Genomic DNA, 22203 nt, shown 5'->3' on the forward strand with positions numbered 1-22203 from the left:
TCATACTCTGTCCAAAAAGAAACAAAAGTCTCGAGCTTTTGACCTTGAGAAAATGATCGGTGAACCTAGATATGTGTCTTTCCCTGTCATAGTAGTGACATCAAACAAGCTTCTGACATTAACTTGGACCTCCTGAGAAGTCCCCTCATTGAAAAGAATAGAAGATTTATCCCGATTCACTAGTTGGCCAATAACATCACAATAAATTCGCATGATCTTGTTAATATGTTCCACTTCGGTTGTCGATGTTTTCCCAAAAACAATCAGATCATCGACATACAACATATGTGGTATACTAGGAGCTCTTCTGGAAATTCTAATACCATAAATCTCTTGCACAGCTTGTGCTTGGAAATGCAGTCTTGACAAGGCTTTAGAGAGCATGATGAAGAGATAAGAGGACAAAGGGTCCCCTTGTCAGAGTCCCCTGAGGGGTGTGATAGTTTTGAGAGGGGACCCATTCAACAACAAATTATACTTCACAGTGGAGATGCAGAAACGAACCATATTCACCCGTCTTGATGAGAATCCAAGCTTATTCATGATAGCAAGAATAGATTCCCATTCTACTCGATTATAAGCGTTCGATATATCCATCTTCAAAGCAAAAAGACTGAGCTTGTTTCTTTTTGTTGTCTTGATTTTATGAATGGTCTCATGAACCACTCCAATATTGTCACCAATGGACCTCTTAGGCAAAAAAGCACCTTGGTTGGGTGAGATGAACTTGTGTAGCAGTCCTCTTAACCTATATGCCAGAATCTTAGAGATAACCTTATACGACACATTACACAAACTTATAGGTATGTAGTGTGCAGTTAAAGAATGGTTATCAATCTTTGGGATGAGAGTGATAAAAGTTTGGTTTAGGTACTTGCGAAAGTAACCCTCAGTGAAGAAAAACTGGACAATGTTAACAAGATCTCTACCCACCACTCGCCAATATTTTTGGTAGAAAAGAGTTGGGAAACCATCAGGTCCTGGTGTTTTATATCCTCCCATGTGTACTTGATGACCTTCCGTATTTCTATAATAGAAGGACATCTGGTGAGAGACACATTTTCAATCTAAGAAATGCATGGCTCAAAGAGGTTGAGGATGGAGTTCAGGGAGGTTGAGGATGGAGTTCAGGGAGGTTGGATTCAGGATTATGGCCAGGCCTAAAGACTTCCTCAAAAGCGGAGAGGAATTCCTTTGCAATTTGTGATCAAGAGGTTAACCAATTGCCATCTTTAGACTCAATAGTGTCTATACAATTTCTTCTCCTTCTGAAATTAGCAAAAGAATGGAAGAACTTTGTATTATTATCCACATCTAGGACATAGGCAGAATGAGAAATCTGCTTCCAATATAAGTTCTCCTTCTGATATAGATCGATAATTTTGTCTCTAGTATCCTTGATACTCAAAAGGTTTGAAACATTTGCTTGGTCAGAGAGAAGAGAAGTTAGCAAAGCCTCTGAGTTTTTTTATTTGTGTAAAAATATTGCCAAAGACTTCCTTATTCCAAATTCTCAAGGACGCCCAAAGAAGTTTGAGTTTGGAGTTAAAGATAAAAGAGGGGGAGCCACGAGATGAGTTACTCCAGCATTCCTTAATAACCACTTTGCATGAACTACCCTTGCACTTCATGTCATGAAATCTTAACGGCTTTGGACCATTATCAACAACACCAGACAAATAGACGGCAAGAGCAACATGATCAGAGCAAGGAGTGGCAATATGAGAGACGTAGGCCAAAGGAAAGATATCTAGCCATTCAGAGTTAGCAATGACTCGATCCAATCTTTCTTGGATGTTGGCATCACCCAATCTGTTATTCGACCATGTGAAGGATGGTCCAGAGAAACCCAGGTAAGTCATGTTTAGATCATTTATAAAATGAACAAAATCCTCCATGTGTCTTATAAAGACAGGGTTGCCACCCTCCTTTTCTGCAGAACAGGCAACAATATTGAAATCCCCAAGAATAATCCAAGGGACCGAGAAAACATTCTTATATGCCCTGATGTAGTCCCAAACAGGCTTCCATTTATGAGACACAGTATAACACCCCGTTTTTTTTTTCCTAGTACAATAAATAAGAATAAGAATAAGAATAATAAGAATAGATAAAATAAAATAAAAAAAATGTTTTACACAGGAGTTTACACGGAGAGTTTTAAATAGGGAGAGAGAGAGTGAAAGTTTTACACATAGTGGAAAAAGGAGAGAATGGCGAAGATTATTATGATTGTTTTTTGACGATTGTTGCGTGACGTTTTTTGTTCTCAAGTTTATATTCATTCACGTCGCTCGTAAACACAACAGAGGTGAGTAGATATTTTTATATACAGATTGAAACGTGATTTAAACTGTATGGATTACCTTTGAGATTTTTGGTAAATATATGTATTATCGATAATTTATCTTTAGTTTTTACTGTTTAAATAAAGAAAAATTATCATATATACGAATATACGAAGAATAGTTGTTTCGCATCTATAGAAATCAAATAATGAACTCATAAGGATTTCAAAGTATAGATTTATGAGATCAAACTAGATTTGTGCTTCATCTATATGTTGTTGATTTCTGTTTAACTTTGATTGGGTTTTACTGTATAAACTGTCATTAATTGATTAGTAATTTTGATATTGAATTGTTTTGTGTATTGATTGAACTGTTGGTTTATGTCGGTCGGTTGTTGTTTGAATGGGATATGGTGTAGTGTGTGTTTGGGTACGGTAGAGTGGGGGTGTTGAAGCTTGAATGGGTTGTTAATGGCGGAGAGATCCAGATCTAGTTTTGATGAAGGATTATTGATTTAATGAATTAAGTTTTTGCTTTTGTTAATGTTATAGGGTTTTTAACAAGGATTAAAACCGCTGGGATGAGGGTGGACAAAGATAGGAGTTGGTGGTGGTCGGAAACCGAAATGTCTTTGGGTGTGTCTTTGGTCTTTGGTCTTTGTGGGGGGATGACCGAGAGCACGATCTGGTGCTCTCATCCTTGTATTGCTATGTTGGATCTATTGTTGAGATTGGGCTTGGGCCGGTTTGAGTGTTATAAAGCTTGGGCTGGTTTGATTTGTTACAAGTGGGCTTTAGATAACTTTTGGGCTTAGGCCTTTGTTTTGGTTAGTTTTAGTTTTATCTGGGTTAGTACGTGGTATGGGCCGATTATGTTTTTTTATTTGGATCCCTTTTACTTAGTTGATAGGACAAATGTACCGGCCTTTCTTTGAACAGGTTTAGTTTGTATAGTCTGAGACTCTATTAAGTTATTGGGCCGGTTCTTGATCAAGTAAATTTTTTTTGAAGTTAGGCCAGTTTCTTATTTTAGTTAAGCAGGGACCAAGTTCCGTATGGGGTAATACAATAAGTGTGCAAATAGTGCTATTGTTGGATTAATGCTACAGAGCAAAATAAGCCACTTATATAATGGACCATATGTACTACTGTTGATTGAATAATTAAATTACATGTCTTTTGGATGATTGTAGAAAAAGTTATTGCTTTGACAAGTCGGCTATAAAACCTACCGTGTTATCTATATACGCATGAACTTGTTTTGGAAAATATGTCTAGTAATGAACTAAGATTCTTTTAAACTCTTCTTAGGTATTTTATATAGTGTTTGTAGCCTACTTTTAGACTGTGGTTTTATTTGGAACCGACATGGTTCATAATTTTTTTGAGAATCAAAAGTAGAAAAATATCCATTTGTGAGTTTTTGGATTTAAAGTTCATAGTGTATCTCTGGGTATGAAACTTTACGTATATGATTGTGAGAGTATTTGAAACTTATTATATGTAATTCTATATAATATAAATTGTTGTTTTCCTTAAAGGTACACACAATGATGTTGATATTTATTGGTTAAGAGCTATGTAAGGCTTGATTCTAATCTTAAGGATTGGATACGTAGGCAGCCTTATGTACAATGCAGTCACTACATATATATAGTTATCATAATAACTAATAACTAATATATATATTGTGTACGTGATTGTGGCTGTTTAAAATGTATTCACGAGACATTTAACTAATGCGTTATTCCTTATTGAATCTTTTGATATCTATGATTGATATAATTGATAATGAGGTGAGTTGATTAGTTATTGTGTTTGGAATCTTTAGTAATGAATTATTGTTTGAGACGATGTTTGTTTTGTAATGAAAATATTATAATAAATGAGAACTCTTGAGTGTTAAAATCCGGTGTAAAAGTGTCCGGTGAAAATTTAATGTGTCGCCCACATCTTTAGATCTCTCCACGCCTCTTTGATGAAAAGAAATGCTTATGACTAATGATGTCATGTGAAAAGCCGCCTTAGAGAAGAACTAAGACATTCGCCTTGTGGGTGGGCTGTATTCCGGCCTTGAGTGTACGGGAATGAAGGTCTGAATTCCTTGAATGTGGCAGGAATGACCTAAGGTATTCATTGAATGTGCAATGAATTACCTGTTAGTATTATAATGGGTATTCCTTGAATGTGGTGGGAATGACCCAAGGTATTCATTGAATGTGTCATGAATGACCTATTAGTATTATGATGGGTATTCCTTGAATGTGGCGGGAATGACCCAAGGTATTCATTAAATGTGTCATGAATGACCTGATATTTTGTTATGCCCAAAAGAGGCTTTGTGTATGTGTATGGAAAGCCCAAAGATGGCTGTGACTCACAAGTTACGAGTTTACAAGATGAAAATATGTTTCCTGGAGGTGATATCCCCGCTTGGGACATATGTCTTGTAGTGGTACTCGGTGTGAGTGAGGCACACGAATATGTGTGATTTGACAAATGTGTGAAGTGCAAATTGTGGAGTAGGAACTAAAGGTTGGGCTGTGTCTTTTAATAAATGAGTCAACGAGCTAATTAATAAGCATAGTAAAATATTGATTTTACGTGTAATGGAGTTATTGCATATGATGTATATGATTTCTTATGAGAAATGTTTATGTGGTTTGTGTGAGTTGATACTCATGAGGGATGAATGTACTCCCTGGTTATGACTTTTTTCTCGTTCTCATAACTAGACGAGTGATATTAAAGTAAAATATTGATTTTTACGTGTGATTGAGTTATTGCATATGAATATTTATGTATTATGATGTACATGATTTCTTACAAGGAAATGTATACGTGGTTTGTGTGAGTTGATACTCATGAGGGATGAATGTACTCCCTAGTTGTGATATTTTTCCTCGTTCTCATAAGTAGGCAAGTGGTTTTTAAGTAAAGTATTGGCTTTAAGTATAAGCGAGTTGTTGGATATGATTGGTGATATATTATGATATGATGCATATAATTTCTTACGAAGGAATGTGAATATGGTTACCGTGATATGATGGATATGGTGGTATAATATGAATGTTAGTTAATATTGGTGATATATTATGATATGATGGATATGGTGGTGTGATATGAATGTTAGTTAATCTTGGTGATATATTATGATATAATGGATATGGTGGTGTGAATTGAATGTTAATATTGGCAATATATTATGCCAGATAATATATACCCATGATGGTTGCAGTGAGAGTGAAATAGATGTATACTATAAATGATTACGTTTAGAAAATCTAACTTTGTTTTGCATGAGGGTAGCAGGAGGGTAGGACTTATTAACATTTTATGCAAAGACGTTGTCCTACCCTAAGATGACGTGCTGGTTGATAAGAGCCCAAAACTGTAGTTTTAACCCTGTAACAGTCATACTTTTAGACCAATTATGTGAGTAATAATTAAGAGTTAACACTGATTACGTGTTTTTATGCATTTCAGGTTTCAAAGTCCATTATGTGCAGAAATGTGCCACTTTAGTGAGATAAAGGAGCAAAGGTCGGTTACTAAGTAGTTCCGTGATTAAAGGCCAAGATTCAAGAAGACAAAGCCTTCCTAAAGTCCGGTCAAAAGCTGAAAAGTCGACATGGGCAGAAATAACACACAAGTCAGCAGAACTTCCGAAGGCCGTATCTTTGGACTAAGACCTCGGAATGGGGCCTACCTTATGTCAAAACGACCAGCTCGGAAAGAGCTTTCCAATGGTCCAAGCCTTGACCTAATCAGAGGAGAAAAAGTGGACGAAAAGTCTGTTGAAGCCAACTGCAGCTGAAGAGGCCTTTTTGGACTGAAAGAATTGGGTTTTGGCCCTGATTCTCTGGCCCAAAACATGGCTCCAAGCCCATGCACGATTTTTGGATCTGAAAGTATAAAAACCAAAGCTTAGCTCTTTGTTAATGGTAGCTAGTTAGACCTAAAACAATATAGATAATTCTAGATCTAGTTTTCAGTATATTAATTAAGTTTTAGTTCCATTTTCAATTCTTGTTTTAGATTAAGTCTTTGAATCATTGTTCTTGATTGATTAGATAAATAAAATAGTTATTTTGTCAATTTCTATTCTTGTCATTTACATTGTGTTAGATTTGATTTCATTTATTACTTGGTATTCAATTCTTAGTTATTAATTCGATTTTAATTATTGTTTAATTTAGATTAGTAAATTTCAATTCTTTATATCATGTTTAGTTTTAATTTAATCGGAAATAATTGCGTAATGATTCTCGGCTAAACCTCCATTAGAGGGGGTTGAGAAGCCTTGATGAAAGCTTGATTCCAATTATCATAGAGTCGTCGTAATTTCCTTTCCACTCTAGAAACGATTAGTTCACCATGAGAATGGGTTTAATCGTTCACATGCTAGTTATGAATTGGTAGAAATGCCATGTGTAATTAGGGATTAGGAAGAACCAATTGTTCTGCGAAGCAGTTCAAGTCGAATTTCGACGATTCGTCGTAATAGGATTAAGTGGAGTTAAGGTGGAATCAATCCCCCTCTAACTCCTTATCATCGAATCAACGTAGCATAACCATAGTTATTTTGATAATCGACTAGTTGCATCTTGTGGGTAGTTGCATCGTAGTCTAGTTGCCACTTCGTAAATCTCTCATTAGACCTTAAGTAGAGTAATTAGACTAGAAAACATAGCATGCGAAAGGACTAGGAGTGGAACGAACTTCCTACTCAATTATATATCATAGGATTGAGAGTAGAATCTTTGATAAATTTGGCACGTAAACTATCGTTTAGTTTTACTTACATTTAGAGTTTCATCGCTTTATTCATTAGTAAAATTATATTCTTTTTACGTTTATCAAATGGCGCCGCTGCCATCTTAGTTGCACTTTCGCATTGTTTTCATAGTGTAAGTACTTTTCTTAAAGTCCCATTTCACCCACCCACCCGTGTTTGATTCATACTGTGGTTTTCTGTTTCATCGTTGAAAATTTCAGCGAGAAATTACACCGAAGCATCGCTCGTAAGAGCCTATACCTAGCCTCTATACATCTTGAAGCGCGACCCCCATGTGGAGCGACCGACCCCTAAAACACTGTAATTTGAAAATTACACGGAGCGACCACGCCTTCTATGAGAGCTTTGCACGCTTTGCTAATTTTTCCGAAATTCTACGCTTTGATTCAACTTTGATTTTTCAAGTTTTTCGTTGTTCTAACTTGTTATATACACCTCAACACGCGTAAACAAGACGCTATTCATAAAGCGAAAACAAGGACGCTTGTCGGGTATTCCTTTCTTCCACACCTCGCATCTCCTCGTTAGAGGTTTATACTAGTATATCGAATTGTTTGGAATGTTGATGTGTTTAGCTAAGTTTGGTTTTAGCCTTGTATGAGATTAAGGTCTGGCCGAACAAAAACACCGAACGTAATTACACAACAACGTCAACAAACAAGCCTATATAGTATACCACCCACTACACCTCTAGCTACTATTTCACACACATCACCTGACACAATGCCCGACGAAGAAGAGACTCCTCTCTCTGACTTCTACAAAGCCTTGAGCGATAGCCCCAAATCTTGCATCGTTCTAGCGGACCAGATGGGGATTTTTCTGAATCCCCAAATATTTTAATTTGTTACCCGTTTTTCATGGATTAGACCATGAAAACCTTATCGGCTACACGCGTAGGATTGAACAAGTCCTAACAACATTCCACCATCCTATGGTTGGTGCGGAACAAATTAAACTCGGGTATTCCCTTTCACCTTAGCCGATAAAGGCATCTTGGTTAACCGCCCAAACGCCTAATTCTCGTGGACTCGTGGGCTAAACTTGTTCACTATTTATGGAACATTTTTACCCACCCCTAAAGACGGATGAGATGCTTTCCAAGATTCATTTCTTTTCGACAAAATCCTCATGAAACATTTTCGAGGCTTGGAATCGTTTCACCGATCTCCTTATAGAGTGTCCACATCATAATTTAGCGAAAGACACGTTAGTTAAATTGCCTTTTCAAAGGACTTCTACACCACCATAAAGAAGTCCTAGACATAATGAATGGGGGTAGTTTCTTAAGCAAAGGAGCCTCGAGGCTTATAAATTTTTTAGAGGATCAAACTAAGCTTAAATAACAACCGGGGGTAGTGATGATATCCACCGCTCCGCTAGTTCTTCTAATACAGTTAAGGCCGCCGGTATGTTTGAAATTAAACACGATCTCGAGCTTAAAACTCTAATCGAATCACTCACTAAAAAGGTAGAGGTCATTTCTGTTTAACAAAAGCCTATCCCCGTCATGAACGTAAATTCAAATCCATGTAGTTTCTGTTAGAGCCCTGAGCATCCCGACTCCCACTGTCCTATAGCCTATGAACAAGCTTGTTCCATTAATAGTGAACCTAACGGCCCTTGGAGACAAAATCCCAACTTCGGTTGGAGAAATAACCAACACGTCACACCTCCAGGGTACAATAATCAATATGTTAGGCCAACACAAAGTTTTAACCAAGCTCCACCACGACAAGGACAGGGTCAGGGTAATTTTAATAATTATAACAACCAAGTGCAACCTCGACAAGGTCAAGCACAAAGTCAAGGAATTTATAATAATTATAATGCTAATAGAGGTATCGTTCCGGTAAATAATAACTATCAAAATCCACCCATAAATAATTCACGCGAAATAGTTCCAGTCACACCACCCGTGACTACTACACCCACACAACCAGATCGTCTTGACACCTTCATACAAGTGAGCCAAAAACTTTTCCAAACCATGGCTCAATCTAACCAACAGCTTCTACAATCCGTTAATAATTTAACCCAACAGTTGGCTCAAGATAAAGCCCAACCCAAAGGTGTGTTTCCAAGTTACAAAATACCTAATCCTAAAACAACAAATACAGCCCTTGAGGTAACCGATAATACTAGTAATGAATATGAAAATGTAGGTGAGCTAAAGGCCATCACCACTCTCCGTTCTGGCAGAGTGGTTGATAACAAAGTAACTACGCCTATAGTTACCCCACCCGATTAAGCCCTACACCGCTATTTTACTAGATACTGAAATAGAAACTGAAGAGCCTACCACTATAGAGGTACCCGTTACAACACAACCTAAGAAACAGGAAGCCACGGTTAAACATCCAGGTGATACCATCACTAAATATAAACAGAAACCACCATTTCCACAAAAATTAGCCGTGTTAACTAGGGATACTAATTATAAGGAGATTAGGGGCGTTTTCAAGAATCTAACTAAAACCTTCCCTTCCTCGGCTATTAAAAGCTACCACACCATGCTAAGTTTCTTAAGGAATTGTGTACTACTAGGCGTAAGACCAATATACCAAAAGACGCCTTTTTAACGTAACAATTCCCAACTTTATCCGAACATAATAGAATTGTTAAGTACAAGGACCCCGGTCGCCCCTCTTGTCTGATAATGCACCTTAGGAGATTCTTATCTGACGACCGCCGTTATTGGACTTGGGGGCTAAGCGTTAACTTACTCTCATTTTATTTGTATAGACAAATAGGTCTAGAGGCGAGATGCAACCCACTAAAATGACGCGTTGCAATTAGCGATCGGTCTATTAAGTATCCTAAGGGTGTCGTCGAAATGTTCTCGGTAAAAATTCAGGATTTTTACTATCCGGCTGATTTTGTCATCCTCGACACGTAAAGTCGATTAACGACTCTGTCCGATCATCTTAGGGCGCCCTTTCCTAGCAACCGCCAATGCGCCATTAATTGCGCGATGGTTCAATGTCCATGTCTTTTGGCCATCTTGTTTGTTTGAAGTCAATGTTTTAAAAACAAAGACACGCTTACCCGATTCGCCTTATGGATTGAGAGGTTAGCATGATCGAGAGCTTTGCTCGAGATTATTTCAACAACACGCGTTCCCGATAATCATATGCCCAAATTTCTTTCCTTTGGAAGTTCGGACTCGACATTTTCATCCCTACACTAGTCGATACACATATTACGGATGAGGATGAGATAAATGACTTTCTCAAAGATGTAGAGGACTATCATAGTAACGAGGATATGACCAATCTAGATGAGCAATTCGATGAGTTTCTTAGAGCGGTGATAATTCACCCTATCAAGAACTACTTTCCACAACATCCACCTCGACTTCCTCCTTCCACCCTTTCAAAGGAATCTCGAGTTTGCACTCGATCCTTTTGTTTCTTCAGTAGCTTCATAAGTTTTAAAATCCACCTAGTAAACAAATACTTGTAAGACAAAAAGCGTTTGACACCTTCATTTTCAGACCGAGACAGTCCCCTACCTACACTATGAATGAAGTTTTGTGCTAAACCCACATCCTCATTTTTTCCATGCTTTCCTTCTACAACTTACCCATATCCACCATATTCTCCACAACCATTCACTCTTACACACTTATTCACTAGGACACCCTCTCGTTCAAAAATGAAAAAGAAGGTGCATGCTAGGTTAAGTAATAGGGTTATCCGACTTCGCTTTCATTTTATTAGGTTGCGTCATAGGAAATCTTGGTGCTTGATTGTGTTTGGATATGTTTTCTGTGATATTTATTTATGGAATGATCCACAACTATTTCGGTTGTTGATATATGATAAACTGCATGTTTATACATATGTTTAGATAAAGTCTCGAGTATCTGACTATAAACGACTCAACTTTTGTGTTTGGTGCATTTCCTTTCATTTCCATATATTGGTGAGTGCACCATTAAGGTAACCGGGCCCTCCCTACGGAGTGTGTGGCTGTAAGTACCGGATCCTAAGTCCACGTTTAACATAATTCACGTTTTCCACTCTTGCATGTTTTTCTCAGATTTTTTAGTCATGTTTCTCTACGGGGTGAATTATGTCTTTCTTGCTCATTGTTTTTCCTTAGAAAAGTAAAAAATATTAAATAATAAACATAGTAAACTAGGAAGTCTCAGGAATCTGACTTTAAAAGACCCACTACTAAAAACAAATTTTCTAAGCTTCGTTGTAAAAAATTTGTTTGGGGGTGGGGTGTTCGTCTTTTCGTCCTAAAATGTTTTATGTCCCATTAGAATTGCTTAGGCCGTTTAATTGTATTCCGATTCGGGTTGACATAATCTATGAATTTAGAGTTCAGTCATTCGCATAACGTACGTCATGCACGCACTTCGAGGCATTTTCCACTATCTTATATGTCATCCACGGTCGGAATAGAGTGTTTTATGGATCATTAGATTGGAAATTCTCTCCTGATCATTTTCATATCTCATTCGCAAAAATCGGACCGGTAACGAAGCGGCAATTTTGATTTGAAGTTTCGCGAAAAAAAAATCGAAAAATTCACAAATTTCGAATTGGGCTTGGGCCCAACCCGCGCCCAACCCGCGCCGATCGACAGCGCACCCGCGCCCTTACCTTCAACAGTCGCGTTCATCTTCTCCAAACCACCATTAACGCCACCAAAGCTCTAAAAACCTAAAACAAAATAAAATTAAAAAGAAAACTAAATTTACCCACGCCCACAATCAAGACCCAACCCAAATCGACTCCAACCGCACCGCCCCACACCCTACACTGATTTACATCAACAAAAAAAACCAGAAAATCAAATTAAATTAAAAATTTTGGTGCTGTCGCGCCACCGTCGCGCCACCACCACTGTTTGCTTCAGTCGGTCGATACAAATTCCACCACCACATCCCATTTAAACCCCCACTACATTCCAAACACTAAAATGGCTCAACAAATTTCAAATTTTGCCGGAGCAAGCTTTTACTGGCGACCACTTCGCGCCGTTTTACGGTGACGAAATGATCAGTAGAGATTGGAATAGCTTGTGGTACTCGACTGAAGCCTATTACCACGAGGACTTAGTCCGGCCGGTTCTACAATCTGAGGGAGTTGGAAGGGACTAGGTTTTTGTTGTGGTGGCGGCAAGAGGAGGAAGGAAGTGACGACGGGGTTGTTAATCGAGATTCTAGGCATTCCGCCTAGAATCCATCCGATGTCACGCTGCAGGAGTCCCAATATAATGGGGTAGAGCCATTGATGAACGCGGATTGCTGAAGGGAACTACAATCGCGAGATCACATTGTGTTCGCCAGGCATCCCTTAGGACCAACCAGCTGGCTGCAGCTCAGTGGATTGGTCGGAACATCCTGGGGAAGGAGAAGGTCAACGACATCGGCCTGAACTACCTCCACATCTTATGGATACTCCGGAGCGTAAGTACCGGTTACAGATCTTGGAGTTTTTACTTAGCATGATTAGGGGAGTAGGGAAGTCTGTTGCACCTCTCCCTGTGTTGATAACCAAGATCATGCTGAAGTTGAGAGCAGCTCAGGCATCTGATAGGACATACATCACCCTACACCGAAACCCTCGCAACTATAAGGAGTGTGTCCAACGAGTTTGGAGGTTGCCTGAGGATCGGGTAGAGGACGAGGAGTATGATGGGGGAAACGAGAATGCTGAGGAGGATGGGGGAAATGAGAATGCTTCGGAGGATGAGGAGGACTTGACGTGTTTTGATGCGGATGCCTTGGAGAGGTGCTGGTCAGATGCAGAACGCATGGCTGTGATTCATCGTGGCATGCGTTCGCTCAACACTATCTGCGAAGACCTCCGGACTCGACAGACAACGATGCATCATAACTTCGAGATCCGTACACAGAGAGAGGATGAGAGGTGGGAACAGATGAGGGCCGAGCTAGAAGCTCAGCGCCAGTTCCGGACCGACATGCTCGCATGATTCCCACCTCACGGGGACTCTCCTTCTGAGGACACACCATCGAGGCACGAGCGTCGTCGCCGAAGGACGAATGGTGCTGGCCCATCGAGAGCTCAAGAGCCATCTCCTGAGCGTGTGCCCTCCGCTACCAGTATAGGAGTGATTAGGGATAGTATAGTTTGATGCTCTATTTTTATTTGTAGTTTCATTATTGTCATTTATTTTCATGTAAGTTTTATTTCCGTAATTTGAATTTTGTAGTGAAATGTACTTCGAATGAAAATTTTAATATAATGTGGGTATTTTCATTATGCGTGGTTGTTTAATATTGATCCCACCTTCCCAAATTGTTTGGGGTGGTTTTATCTATTCCAAAGATGATTTTTATATGACCCTCGCCTTAGAATTTATTCGAGTCAAGGTGAAAATATGGCCGTTTAGGCATATCTATGAATAAGTATCATGGTAGGATGAAATATCGATTAAATAGGTAGATTCTATCATTAATTCAACCTAAAAGATACTAGGTTTATTTTAGAATCAAGAAAATGAGTTGTTTCCGTTTTCGGTTTGGAAATTTTGGTATTTCCTGAACCGTCAGAAAACCTTTTGGCAACTTCCCGATCCGTTTTAGCAACTTAAAACCTATATAAACTTCATACATTCTACACTCACAGCTCACAATACACCTAACCTCCATAACTCACCATTCACTCCCACGAATCCCACGTTTCGTCTCATTTTCCGAAGTTTCAAGAAATTCGAAGCGCTCGGCCTTCTACAGAGGCCTTCGCGACTCTGCAATTTTTTCAATTTTTTTGTCAGAGCGCACTCGCACCCAAGGTGAGCGCGACCCACGCTCAAACACTGGAATTCCAATTCTTCAGCGCGACTTTCAGGCTTCTAAGAGAGCGACTTTCGGCGCCTACGACTTCCGTGGACCTGAAAAATTCCAGTTTTTCTGGTAGTTTCGGATCATTCGCAGCTATTCCAGAGCGTAATTTTGAGATGACATCTCCAACATTGATACCGAACAGTCTTTCAAAGATTTGTTCCAAAGCACTACTTATGGTGCTTGGTTTTGTAGGCGATCATCATCATACGCTGGTTGGGAGCCGCTTATGGTAAGACCTGATGCACTTTATTCTCCAACACTAGCATCTTATTTTTACGATAACTGCATTTTCTTTGAAAGACCGGATGGAGAACAAGTGTTCTCCATCAACATTGATAATGAACCAATGAAAATTACCGTGTTCTTGCTAGCATTTGTTCTTGGACTTGCTATGCCACTGAAATACAAGACCCATGGTGTTATTGGGTAGATAATATGTATGTCTACACTTACGAAGTTTTTGCATGAGTCGTTATGGGCGGGCATTTTCCGTGATCGAGGACCAAGGGGACTATAACGCCGCTTTTGGTAGCCCGGTCCATGAACATAGGAACTGTTATGTTTTGGATCATCCTAAATATTTTAGGGAATGGCGTTTTCTTACGTGAATGATGCCACTTGCAGCGTTTTCCTTTGCTTTAGCCACGGGGCGATGTGTCATGACCTTCCCGAACCTTGATGTCTAGTTTAGCTCGATCCCATAGCATGAGGCATAAGTTCCTTCTTATGCCCCGTTCTAGTTTCCCATATTATGCTATGTTTCTTTCCCCGCTTTTTGTACACGCTTCACGAATTGGATTACGGTCGACATTAATCGCATTTAACCCACCAATAGTATTATTCCATCCTTTCGTAATGACTTGGCAGAGGGTGGAGGATACAACCTCATCAGGTTGCACCCTACACCTCGTCAGACCAAGTGGCTCTTAATAGGTTAGCAATAATAGATGATAAATGGCGGGAAGCCTGGCAAATTATCATGGCATGGCATGGCAGGACGTGAAGGAACCTCACTTTTTTATAGAAGAAGAGGATGAGGAAGATGATGAGTAAAGCGGGAGATAAGGTAAGTTTTAATTCTAGTTAGTGTCTGCTTATGTCCCAAGCAATTTCATTCTTGTTAACCCCATAATGGGTAGAACTCGTATAGAGTTGAGTCAGTTTTTATTTCCTATATTAGTACGTTCTAACCTTGTTTTGCAGATGTTCCTAAATTTCACGCGATTCAATGGTATTTTTCCTACCCTCTTTATTTAAAATGTTTTGAGGACAAAGCATGTTTCTTGTTTGGGGGGGGGGGGGGGCATAGAAACACGTGTAATTAAGGCATCTGTTAGGATATAGATAGAGATAATATGCATTTGTTTTCTAGTTAAAAATTCAAAAATATAAATAAATAAGTTTATGCTATACACTTAGGAATATTGGTATTGTTTTCCTTCTCTATACTCATAATAATCTAGAAGTCTCAAGTAGATTTTGCATTAGAATAATTTTTAAAAACTTAGGTTAATATATAGGTAATAATCTTTGCATCTATCTATAAATATATTACATGAGTATCGATGATTGTTAGCAGTAAGTTTCTGAAACCTAGGTTAGAGTACTTATTCTACAAATCCTGTGAGAATATAGCCTAAAGCCTTATATGAGCAAAACATTTGAGAAATGACACAAGGGAGAAGTAAAATCCGGATAGAGAAATCACACGTCATCTTGCTTGATCACTATGCCATATCCTAAGCGAGAATTTAGGCCCTCTTTGGATCGATATAGCCAGAAATTCAAACCTATGAATTATTTTCCGCTAGTCGCCCCTCTGAGCCTTTCTTTAGCCTTTCATAAACCACAAATCCTTTACCCTATTACAAAACAAAACAAAATAAAAAATTCAACCTACCCAATTTAGATAAGTCTGAAAATAGAATGAGGAAGAAAGAAGAAAAGAAAAACTTGTGTAAACAAAGTTAGTTAATGGCTTCAGAAAATAAAGAAAAGAAGTTTCCATCCAAAGAAAAGAAAAATAAAAATAGAAATAAAATAAAAACTCCAAAAATAGAATAAAAGGAGTCAAAAGCCAAAGAAAAAGGAAAAAAAAATATGGCTAAGGATGGAAACAAAGTGTAGAAGCAAAGGTAAATAACAAGGTTTTCTCTAGTTACATAATCTGAAGACTCTATTATCTCAGACTTATCCTTTTTGAATATCCATTTCCTTCATTCTTAAACCATCTCCTAATCCCCGCAACACCTAATAAAGACCTCTAGCTCAATTAGGAATAGGTTACTGTGATAGTAAGTGGCAGATGTGTTTGATCGACTCCGGCTTCCTTGTTGTCATTGAGATTGTAAGGTAAAGTGTGCCCACCGCACACCGGAGTAAATGAAACTTGAGCGGAAAAATCAGAGTGTTGTATCTTGACTATTATTGTGAGAACCTACTTAAGGACGCTATTCCGAGTTTCAGAAACGAACCTGCTAGGCATTTCATAGTATTACTCATTGTATATATGTTTATTGTAGATGATTGATTATTATGCATATCTTAGCTTAGGTTTCGACTTGATTACTCTATATGCATTGCTAGTGAGAGGTATAGTTAATTTAGAGCATGAATACGGAGATAATAGTTTTATTTCTTAGTCGTTGTAGTATAGATGAAGTTTGTGAGTACCTTCACTGGAAAACTCTCACAAGGCTATAACTCGTCCACTAGGGAATTCCTAGTGGTTTAAGCGCCTTGTCGCATATGGTCAATGCAATCGCACTCAAATAAACGAGAGTAGATCGAACTCCATTTTGGTCACTTATTCTAATTTCTCATCTTTGCTTGAGGACAAGCAAAATGCTGTTTGGGGTGGTTTGATAAGAGCCCAAAACTGTAGTTTTAACCCCCAGTAATCATACTTTTTTAGACCAATTATGTGAGTAATAATTAAGAGTTAACACCGACACGGTTTCTATACATTTCAGGTTTCAAAGTCCATTATGTGCAGAAATATGCCACTTTAGCGAGATAAAGGAGCAAAGGTCGGTTACTAAGTAGTTCCGTGATTAAAGGCCAAGATTCAATAAGACAAAGCCTTCCTAAAGCCCGGTCAAAAGCTGAAAAGTCGACACGGGCATAAACAACACACAAGTCAGCAGAACTTCCAAAGGCCGTATCTTTAGACTCAGACCTCAGAATGGGGCCTACCTTATGTCAAAACGACCGGCTCGGAAAGAGCTTTCCAATGGTCCAAGTCTTGACCCAATCAGAGGAGCAAAAGTGGACGAAAAGTCTGTTGAAGCCAACTGTAGCTGAAGAGGCCTTTTTGGACTGAAAGAATTGGGTTTTGGGCCTGATTCTCTGGCCCAAAACATGGCTCCAAGCCCATGCACGATTTTTGGATCTGAAAGTATAAAAAACAAAGCTTAGCTCTTTGTTAATGGTAGCTAGTTAGACCTAAAACAATATAGATAATTCTAGATCTAGTTTTTAGTAGATTAATTAAGTTTTAGTTCCATTTTCAATTCTTGTTTTAGATTAAGTCTTTGAATCATTGTTCTTGATTGATTAGATAAATAAAATAGTTATTTTGTCAATTTCTATTCTTGTTATTTACATTGTGTTAGATTTGATTTGATTTATTACTTGGTATTCAATTCTTAGTTATTAATTCGATTTTAATTATTGTTTAATTTAGATTAGTAAATTTCAATTCTTTATATCATGTTTAGTTTTAATTTAATCGGAAATGATTGCGTAATGATTCTCGGCTAAACCTCCATTAGAGGGGGTTGAGAAGCCTTGATGAAAGCTTGATTCCGATTATCGTAGAGTCGTCGTAATTTCCTTTCCACTCTAGAAACGATTAGTTCACCATGAGAATGGGTTTAATCGTTCACATGCTAATTATGAATTGGTAGAAATGTCATGTGTAATTAGGGATTAGGAAGAACCAATTGTTCTCGCAAGCGCTCAAGTCGGATTTCGACGATTAAATCGAATAGATTAAGTGGAGTTAAGGTGGAATCAATCCCCCTCTAACTCCTTATCATCGAATCAACGTAGCATAACCATAGTTATTTTGATAATCGACTAGTTGCATCTTGTGGGTAGTTGCATCGTAGTCTAGTTGCCACTTCGTAAATCTCTCATTAGACCTTAAGTAGAGTAATTAGACTAGAAAACACAGCATGCGAAAGGACTAGGAGTGGAACGAACTTCCTACTCCATTATATCTCATAGGATTGAGAGTAGAATCTTTGATAAATTTGGCACGTAAACTATCGTTTAGTTTTACTTACGTTTAGAGTTTCATCGCTTTATTCATTAGTAAAATTATATTCTTTTTACGTTTATCACTGGCTTAAAGGTAATGTGTATCAAACTCATATTTAAATAAGTTATCATATGTATATGTAATAAAATGAATGTAAGTGGAAATTATATTGTGAGTTATTTTGGAAAGTGAGAATGATGAATACTGTTATCTGAGATTTCTTGGAAATGTATATTGGGGGTTGAAATTTTACTTGGGAAGAAACTACATGCCGTTTTGAAAATACGGAACTAACTTGTTTTCTAAGTTGAAATGATTGAATAGTATATTTCTTTATTCGAAAGATATGAACGTATTGTTATTTTATATTTAGTCTTACTCATACCAGCAAATTCAATTTGCTGACCCATGTTTGCTTTGTTTTGCAATATGGGTGTGTTCTTGGAAACATAGATGGTGGAGTGCAGTGGATGAGGACACGTGATTTGGAGTTGCTCTTGGAGTCTTACGGTTTAAGTTTTTCTGAATTGTACGATTTTGTTTTAAGACAGATGTAATAGAGTTGGTTAGTTTCTTTGTAGTTTAATAATATGATGAAGAGTTGTTCCTTTTAGTTTTCTTTTGATTTCAGTTTTTTTATATTATGTTTGATAACAGGATATTAGGTTTTGTTTCACCCCGGGTTTCAAAATGATTGAATATCATTGTTTTAAATATTGTCTGGAAATTTGGGGTGTGACACACAGGGTCCCCATAGATGAAGGATACATGCCAAGATACATTGGTAAGATAATTCACAAAAGTACCCGAGATAGCATGTTTATAGCCATCCACAACTTGAAAAGCAATATTATCCTTATATAGAACAGCTAAACCACCACTACTCCCTATCGGATCAACAACAAACACCTTAGAGAACTTAAGAGACTTCTGTACATACATAATCTCATTGAAAAACAACTTAGTTTCAGCTAAAAACAACACATCAGGATTAAATTGTTTAACAATGCTCCTAAGGTTATTAACAATATCCTTAGAGCTCATCCTCCTACAATTCCATGATATAATCATTGTACCAAAGGCTTCTGTGAAGGGACAAAGGCCGCGAACCCATTTGAAGTAACAACATTTTGTGTTGGGTTATGAGTGCCATCGATCAATTTCTCAGTAGTGCCATTCACATCCACTTTCTCAGTAATTGTCAAGCTACTACTCTCTTTCTCAAGGCCTACATTGTCACTAGTCTGCTGCATCATACTTAGAGGTAGTATAGGAGGAGTATGACCAAAAGAAGGAGAGAGAGTCATATATGGTTCATCCCCAGCTGGTGCTAGATTTGGTTCAATTCCTCAATATTCATGCTGAAGATAGGATCATTGTCAATCTCCTGCAGGATCTGCAAGATGTTCTCTGGTGGTGAAAGAATGCTACTAAGGTCATTAGCCAAGTCTTCCCATGAAGGAATATCACCAACTGACCTGAAGTCCTCTTCATCCTCATTGTTCATTCCCAGTAGATTGCCCACACTGTTGGAATCTATATCAATGATCTTTGCCTGGCGTGTCACCTCAAGGTCCTGTATTCCAAAATCCGCCCACATCCAGTCATCAACATGCATGACGAAACCACCTTGTAAGCCAGTGTAGTTAGTCTTTGATAGTTCCCCATCTTCCATTATAAAAGGTGAAGTCCCTTTTTCTGTGTCATATAGATCATCGGATTCAGAGGAGATGTTCTCCACCACCATGTGGAAGGGTTTGCTGATGCTGCCATCACTCTCGCCCTCTTGCATATCTGTATCCTACATTTGTACTATGTCAGAGACCAGGTCAATGGCACCAGACCTCATTTTCCTCACTCTTGTTTGTTTAGCATACTGAACATCCTTGTTGAGACGACGACATTGTCGTCGCAACATGCGAAGCATCTACATTCCTTGGGTGAATAGGAGCCAATGGCTTTGGGCAGCAGAGTGCATCAACTTCTTTTTTCATACGTTTTCCCATATCAGTATCAGTATGACTCTCCTCTCCACTTTGAGTTGGTTCTTTTCTCTTCTCCCCCAAGATGATATAAAAATAGGGAGAAGATGAGAAGGATGAGTCTTGTTGTTGTGGTTGTGGATCATTAGGAATAGGTAGAGTAGACTAACATGTATGTGCATTGGTAAGAAGTTGACCATGTGAAAGATCATCAACCTAGGTCAAAGGCATAGAAGAGACAACAAAATTATTATTGATGTTGTTTGAGGGTTGTGGAATGGGTAACAGAGCAAGTCCAACATGTGAATCATCAATAGGGAGGAGGTTAGGAGGCAGAAAATCCTGCTCCAAATTCCTATCTTCTTTAAAAGAGCAAGATGGAAATAGTACATTATAGGGATCAACATTATTAGGACAAGCCTTAAAATGTTTCAGGACAGGTGGGAGAATATGTGGTGGTGGGTGAGTTTTGCTTGGGGTTAAATTTTTTATCAAGGCTTGGTTAGAGATCGATATAGAACTGGGTATAACAAGAACATGATTCACTTGGTTAAGGTCCATATCTGAAGGTTTGAGTTGAGATATGTCGAGTGGGTTGTTATTTGAAATATGGGGATGGGTTTCTCTTGGTGGGGTTGAGGCATTATTACGTGGTAGTGGGATGTGGATAAATAGATTGGTTGGATATGCTTGAGGCCATATTTTCCTCATGTGCCTAGCCTAAAGAAAATAGGTTAGTTGAGGGTTTGGGCTTGTCAGTGATTGGTAATGAAAACTGTGCCACTGCTCCTAAAAAACCGTTGCTTCTGCTGTCAGAGGGAGGTCAATTATCATAGAATCCAAGATAGGCCTTTTCTAAAGGACAACCTTAACATCCTCGACTTTGACATTCTCTAGCTTTGTAGCCTTTGTCTTTACATACAAGGAATCCCTCATATTGTCAGTATATGCAGGGGCCGTCTTTTCGTCAGTGGAGAGTCCTTCACTTCTTGTGTAGTTACATCCCTAGGAATAGCCAAACTATGCCTATTACTAACCCGTACACTGGAGGGCCTCCACCTATCAGTAGCCACATCATCACCCTGTAGAGAGGGTTTATTCCGATCCATGTTCATCGGAGCTGTGTGATTCATCATAAACTTCATCCTTTGCCTAGAGTTATGTCCATGAAGGGATGGCACTCGCATAGTATTCGAGAGGTCAAGGACAAACTTCTTTCCTTTATCAATTCCCCTTCCTTTTAGATGCGAAAGTTGTGCTTCCAGCCATTTGCACAATTTATGTTCATGCCCTATCAAGCCACAATGGTGACAAAAAGTAGGCAAGTTTTCACAAAAAATGACCGTTTAGTACCATGAACTTTGCTGGTTTTATCAATTTGGGCCAAAAACTTTTTTTTTTAGCAAATTGGGCCATGACCTTTATTTTTTGTATCAGTTTGGGCCAATGTTACCATTCCGTTACTTCACATGCTTATGTGGCGTGCTGGATATATATGTGTTTGACCAAATGCTCATGTGTCACCGTTGAAGTGCACACCTAATCACCGGTGACGTGGCATCAAAATTTCAAAGTGGTTCAAACCCGAAATTTCACAGAAGTTTCACAGAAATTTCACCGAAATTTCAAAGTGCTTCCCCAAATTCAGACATAAATCCCTGGGATTGTTATTACTTTGAGTTGCAGGGGCTTTTTGTAATCAAATGCAAACAAACAATTAGCAATGTAATCAAATGCAAATAAGAGGTCGAGTTCTTTTCTTCTTCATCAGGGAAACTGCTCAACCTCAAGGTTGGGAAAAATCCCTCTACCCCAACTGAATGAATGGCGGGATTTAATCTCTAAAGATAAGGTCTTCTTCAACTGCTTGATACAACCTCTCGATCAAATATACATTTCTAGTCCCTTACAGTAGTTGGTTCATTTTAACAGTTTCAGCACTAGAAACAGGGGGAAGGAGATCTACTCATTCTAAATCAGTGACTCAAAATACACAGTCAGCAAAACAACAGTTAGTCTGGTCAGGTGAGGCTTGCTTGCTTG

General features: G+C 38.5%; 1 protein-coding gene across 1 annotated transcript; it reads right to left on the minus strand.

Annotated features, from left to right (window-relative positions):
* Window positions 1-1207: 1207 nt before the first annotated feature.
* LOC147502183 (uncharacterized) lies at window positions 1208-19485 on the minus strand. Its single transcript, XM_086604465.1, has 4 exons — window positions 19255-19485; window positions 18951-19108; window positions 1619-2067; window positions 1208-1458 (listed from the first exon to the last, which is right to left on the minus strand). The coding sequence occupies exons 1-4, from the start codon at window positions 19483-19485 to the stop codon at window positions 1208-1210; spliced, it is 1089 nt and encodes a 362-aa protein (XP_086460591.1).
* Between the last annotated feature and the right edge of the window lie 2718 nt (window positions 19486-22203).

This window comes from Coptis chinensis, chromosome 4 (genome assembly GCF_015680905.1).
Source record: "Coptis chinensis isolate HL-2020 chromosome 4, ASM1568090v1, whole genome shotgun sequence".
Lineage (NCBI taxonomy): Eukaryota > Viridiplantae > Streptophyta > Magnoliopsida > Ranunculales > Ranunculaceae > Coptis > Coptis chinensis.